Here is a 6,000-nt window from a genome sequence, read left to right on the forward strand (position 1 = left end):
CATCAGGAAACACACATCCTCAAGCCACCTAAAAGTGCCTCTGGGGCCGAATGCTTTCCCTATCAAGTTTCCCAGAGAGGCGTCCCTCCCCCTGCAGTTCTTGTCTGGGAACAGGGCTGTTCCAGTTCTCCCCTACAGCTCAGGCTTCCGAACAAAGATAACGGATTCTAGATTCTATACCTCCTTTTGGCTCCCTTCGGAATTGCCACCGACAGTGAGAGCTCCTGGGGACTTTCTAGCTGGTTAGCAAGGAAGCAGAGGCAAAGATGGCCGTAGGATGAACGAGTCTAACGAAAATAGAAACAAAAGGATATCTAACTCTTTGAGGGGTTTCAGCCCACGCTTAATGTAAGGAGGGAAACGTCCTCTTCTGATTGGGCAGAAAAATCCAAATATGGAAACTCAGATGGCTGCCCTATCTAGACAAGGCAGAGAGCCTGTCCCGGTTCTTTGAGGCGATTTTGCAGATGGAAAGAGATGTTCTAGAAACTCGGAGTGCAACCATGAAAGGCAACATTTATCATCCTGGGCCTCTGTCCTTCCCCATCCGACAAATGCCAAACTGGGTAATATGCATTATTCAACAACTTAAAACCTCTCAGGGCTCCATTTGGCTCTACTACACCCACTTAAGAAACAGTCACGGGCAAGAGGTCAAAGCTCATTAGTGCAGAAACCTAAATTCGATGCCCTTGAGATATGAAAGGCAGTCCTGGACAAGGCTGCCCTGCCTCTAGGTAATTCCATTATGAACTCTAGCGTCTCAGCAGGACCGGTCCTTCAAACTCAAGATCCATTTGCTGTAGGAAGACACACACACACACACACACACACACACACACACACACACACACGGCTGAGGGATGGATCAACCACAAGAACAAACGGGCGGGTTCATGTAGCAGAATGTGGAATACTCATAAGAGAAAATCAGATGAAGCAATGGTGTCTGAGAAGGGCTCAGCCACTTCAAGTGGAGAAACGCACGCAGGCCTTGAAAAGATGATGCAGGCAGGGTGGAGGTGGCCACCCTCTTGCCATCACGATCACAGACTGCCCAGGATGGGAGATTATACCATGCCACCAACGAGAAGAGCGGAAACCAAAGAAGGATAAAGAATCCGTTAGAGCTTGTAGAGGGGCTCTTCCATGAAAACCCAATGGTCCTTCGTCCTGACCCACCTCCTCACATAAGGATGGCCATCCTCTGGCAGGCACTGACAAAGCATGCTTCTATGGGGCAGCAGCAGATAAGAAGCACAGGCCCACACTAAAGACCAGCTTCATCTCTGGTATGCCTACACCACCACAACCCATTGCCTTCCCACCTCTCCGATGGTTCTACACACCTGTCTGTGTGTTGGCTCTCCACTGCTTGGGTCACTGTCCTGGCTGGGCCACGTGGGTCAGAGAGACTCATTGGGATTTAGAGTGGAAATTGTCAGCATTATTCCAGGATTACATATTAATGCTGCTGATACCAGATGTGGACTCTACTGTTTTGCTCCCTGACGCACGCACACACCGTTTTCTACTGAATGGAAAGAGTAATGTAGACCAGTGTTTCTCAAGTTTCCTGTGCATGGGAAACACAGGGAGCTTGTTAAAATGCAGGTAATTATTCATAGGTCTGGGGTGGTGTCTGAGATTCTGCACCTTTAACTAGTTCCCCGGTGATGCCAACGCTGCTGGTCAAAGGACCACAATCTCGATAGCAAATAACGAGGTGGAAGATGTGCATGCAGGCTCAGCGTCGAACAAATCCCGGTGTAAGTCACGAAGCACAGGCTTGGGATCTTGGGTTGGTTCCTAACTTCACTATGACTCAATATTCTCACCTGTAGAATGGAAACAGTAACACCTGCCAAGCCCTTGATGATGGTTAAATCAGTTAATGACGTGAAGCTTCTGCAGTGCTTGCATATAAATAAAGCTTTAATAAGTGTCCATTTCTGGCTGCCGCTACAATTCACAAGGGCAAAGATGCTATCTCTCTGGCTCGTTGCCATAACCCTCAATGCTGACAACACAGTAGTTGCTCAATGGATGTTTTCTGAGTGCACACATGAATATATAATACGCCATCTACAGTGTCAGTGTTCATATTCCCCTCCCTTGGTCTGTGGTTTTTCTGCAGTAAAGCATAAACCATTTAGAACATTCTCACCAGTGATATGTCATCATTTCACAGAATCAAATCCAGCATCAACCACGATGTTTAACCACAGAGGTGTGTATATACATATATACACAGACATATGTGTGTGTGTGTGTATATATATATATATATATATATATATATATATATATGTAATTTGAGTTGGCCACGTCTACTTGGGAAAATGTCTCAAATGTAAACAAATAAAGACAGCATCAGTCAGGAATCTGCCCATCGTTCAGAGAAATGACTGCCTTGCTCATTATTCCTGGGGCTGTCTACACGTAGATGGTATGAAAACAGAATTCCGAAACGAAGTACCCTTCCAAACCAAATACAGAACTGCAGAGACGAAACAACCCACTGTCCACTGGGAGAGGAGTGTGCATTCCTGACAGCCCCACACGGACTTGCTCAAGAAAACTTTGACACCAAGGACTTTGTAGCAGTAGGCACTCTTAGTCTCTTCCATCAAAGGCAGTTAAGTGAGTCTGCACAACAATCTTAAGCGAGCTAAGATTCGCTTCGCCCATCTTGTACAGTAAGAAGCAACATTTGGTCAGATCCCATTTCCAGGGAAGCAGGTGCCCGGCATGTAGCAAGAAGGGGCTACGATTGCCACCTACAGACAGAAGAGGCACTCCACTTGCAACAGTCGGCCAATCATATTTTAATGTGAAGGGGAAAAAATATCTCCACCAGTCCCCTCCCTGCAACCACCACACCACATGACTTCATTTAGAATTACTTTCAAGCCATACAATCATCTTCTAGGCATTCTGCCCCTTCATTATCATCATCCTCTTTCTAATTTCCCAGAAACACTGCCCCATTCATTCAACTGTCTACTTGCACTCTATGTGAGCGCCAAGGGGGAGGCAAGCCAAGGCATTTCAAGCAGGCAAAGATTAGAAGTCAAGATCTGCTCACCTGGTATGAAGGGAACCACCCGGAATATGTCCGACAATCTGCTGTTAACGGGCTCATAGGGGGAATCTTCCAGCAGGTCATTGCCTAAAAACACCAAGAAGATGGGGATCCGATTTGGAACACAGATCTACTTTGGGGCAAAGATCCCGAGCGGATCTGAATGCAAATAGTGATGTGTGTCACCAAGAAAGCTGCTGACACGCTCAAGGGTTTCAGACGCGTCTGTTGACTTGGCTTTGGTTGTTTCCTTTTGGTGCCCTCTGTGCTGTCCCGGCTCTCCCCAGAGTGCCAGGAAAACTCTGGAGAGCCACTCAGCCCCATCTTGCCAAAAAAACTCTCCCTCTCTTGGCCAAGGAATGAAAGCAGAGAGGAAGGAGCCAGTGACGTCACAACCCTTGCTTGGTTAGAGGAGCCAATGGAAGGAAGGTGACCCTGTTTGTTCCCAGACACCCAGTGAAAGCAGGTGTCTCAGATACGCTCATCCATAGGTTATGGAGCAAGCGACAGCTAGGAAGTCAAATCTCTATCTTACAGATTTGGAGCGTGAGCCTCAGAAGAGACCGCGTGCCGGGGATGTTTATGCCAGACAGACAAACCCTTGCCACCTCCAGCAGGTGAGAAGCAGAGAAGCCCACTGAAACAGATGCTTGGGACATCTGGGTCTGGCCCTGAACAACTACTGTGTTCACCAAGGCTGCTCCACACCAGCTGGTTCCAGTCTCTGCTCAACTAACATGACGAGTGACTTTTCCCACGTCAGCCTCAGATCTGGTTATAGGGGGTGAGCACAGCAATTATTTCCTGGATCTTTTACGCTCCATCCTTCATCTGAGGCCAGAAAAAGCGAGTGGGCAGAAGAGACAAGAGGCACTCTGTAAAGTTAACCCAAGCCTCAGGCAAGAGGCCCCTGGAGAGAAGTTGTGGGCTCCTTGCAAGGACTTGAAGGGGACCCCACACTGATGCTAGGACTGGGTTTCAGAGGTTGGGCGGTGGGAGGGTCCCAGGGTGCCCCCACCCCCTCCTGGCTTTCCCAACAACCAGGCCACACCAATGCTGCCTAGGCTGCAGCAAACACCAGCTGTCCTGTCCCGGGGGACCTATGAGAGGTCCTTTTTCTGCAGATGGGGAGAAGGGGATGGACCATGAGGTCAGCTGGCCTGAGGGGCCCAGAGGCCGCCTGCCTAGGCGGAGGGCCCAGGGGAGGGGGCGGGGCGCGTACCCTGCAGGCTCTGGTACATGCTCCAGTAGATGCGTAGGCAGTTCTTCTCCTTCTTCATGCCCCGTTTGCAGCGGCAGTTGTAGAGGGACTTCTGCTTGAGGGCCTCCATGGCGCTGCGGCACTCGTCCTTGGCCTCCAGGCCGGCCGCCAGGCTGAAGTTGGTCTCCTTGCCCGCCACGCACTGCCTCAGCGTGCGGTACTTGGTGCTGCAGCTCTGCTCCTTCAGACACTGGTCGCTGGCTTTCACGCAGTCCAGCCGGTCGCCGCCGCTCACCTCTGCTGACAATAGCACATCTGCTGGGCCCAGGACAGGGGTCATGAGTGCCACAGGGCAAGAACCTCACTGCCCCATCCCGGGGAAGGCGTGACCCCCATGCACGCGCTGAGGTGGGAGTGGGGAGTGGGTTGTTTAGCCTTTGGGGCACCCTGCCCGGGGAAGGAGGTAGCCCCGCCCCCGGGGGGGTGAGTTTTCCCACCCTAGGAACTCCTGCCCTCACCTGGGACCCTGGACTTGGGACCCAGACCAAGAGGAAGGCAGCGCAGGATCATCCAAGGGGTCTGCAGTAGGCGGGGAGCCCATGCAGCTCTCACCCTTCCACCACCACCACCACCACCACCGGCTCCCACCCGGCTTTCCAGCTCCCTCTGAGAATTCAGACAACCTAGGCTACAGAAGAGGGGCGTGGGGTGCTCAGCAACCGGCCTGGGGGCCGTGCCGAAAAGCTGTTCTGGGGGGAAAGTTTTCCCTTCCAAGTTTGCTCTCGGGGGGAAGGGGGCTCATGAGCATCCCACCAGCCCCCCCCCCCGAGTCTCCCTGCTCCCCCGGACTCGCCAGGGGCGCCGGGGTTGAAGGCCACGGACCCTGTAAGTCCTCCAGACTGGGGCACTAGCTTCCCCACCAAAATGAAAAGCCAAGCACGCAAAGCTGCGGACCCGAGCGGCGCCGCCACTAGCTTCCAAGCCCTCCGGCCCGCGGCGCCTGTGCCTACGAAAAGGTTCGCGGCTGGTGGAGTAGAAGGCGAGGGGGAGGAACGCCAGCTGTGGCCTCGACTTACCCAGGAGCGGCAGCACGAAGTACAGGGTGGCCAGGAACATGGTGCTGGCGAGCGGCTGGTCCCCGGCCCCCGCCCCCCAAATCACCAGCCGCCGCGAGGTCTCTCTGGGGCGCACGGCAGGCAGCGATGCTCAGGCGGCCGCGTGGCTCCGATCGCCCAAAGTTCAGCTCGGTCCAGCTGGAGAGCAAACTCCCGGTCCGCCGTCGCCACCGGCGGCCAGTCGCTCAGCTCCGGCGGGTGGCTGGCGCGCGGGTGGGAGGCGGTGGCGTTTCTGGGGGCGGGGGATCAGTTCCGACCCAACCTGGAAGAGAGAGCGCGCTTAGAAATGGGAGCCGAGAGCGCCCAGCCTCTCCGCCCCCTGCCCGCCCCTCCCCCCTGGAGCCCGGGGGAACTTTCCGGCGCCCGGTGAGGACCCACCCCTACTCCCACCCCCCTCCACCCCGCCCCCGCCCGGGCCCAGCTGGGCGCCGGAGACTGCGAGCTGAACCAGGCACCGGTCCGACACCGGCGCAAGCGGTCCGACCTCGGCTCCCCAAGTCCGGGGAGCTGTGGACCCGGCGTAGCCCCGCCAAGAAAGAACGTTACTTTCCAGGCGCCGCGAGCGGAGCCAGCGGCTGCGGCAGCGGTAGCGGCTCCCT

General features: G+C 54.2%; 1 protein-coding gene across 1 annotated transcript in view; it reads right to left on the reverse strand.

The window, feature by feature from the left end:
* The window catches only part of GFRA1 (GDNF family receptor alpha 1), a 248,526-nt gene extending 242,873 nt beyond the window's left edge, over positions 1-5,653 (reverse strand). Inside the window, exons 1-3 of the mRNA XM_075534439.1 lie at positions 5,363-5,653; positions 4,308-4,601; positions 3,089-3,172 (exon numbers count right to left, since the gene is read on the reverse strand). Coding sequence (XP_075390554.1) covers positions 3,089-3,172; positions 4,308-4,601; positions 5,363-5,402 — 418 coding nt within the window. The 5' untranslated portion in view covers positions 5,403-5,653. The remainder of the gene's footprint in view (positions 1-3,088; positions 3,173-4,307; positions 4,602-5,362) is intronic.
* Positions 5,654-6,000: the final 347 nt, after the last annotated feature.

The sequence above is a fragment of the Tenrec ecaudatus genome, chromosome 16 (genome assembly GCF_050624435.1).
Source record: "Tenrec ecaudatus isolate mTenEca1 chromosome 16, mTenEca1.hap1, whole genome shotgun sequence".
NCBI lineage: Eukaryota > Metazoa > Chordata > Mammalia > Afrosoricida > Tenrecidae > Tenrec > Tenrec ecaudatus.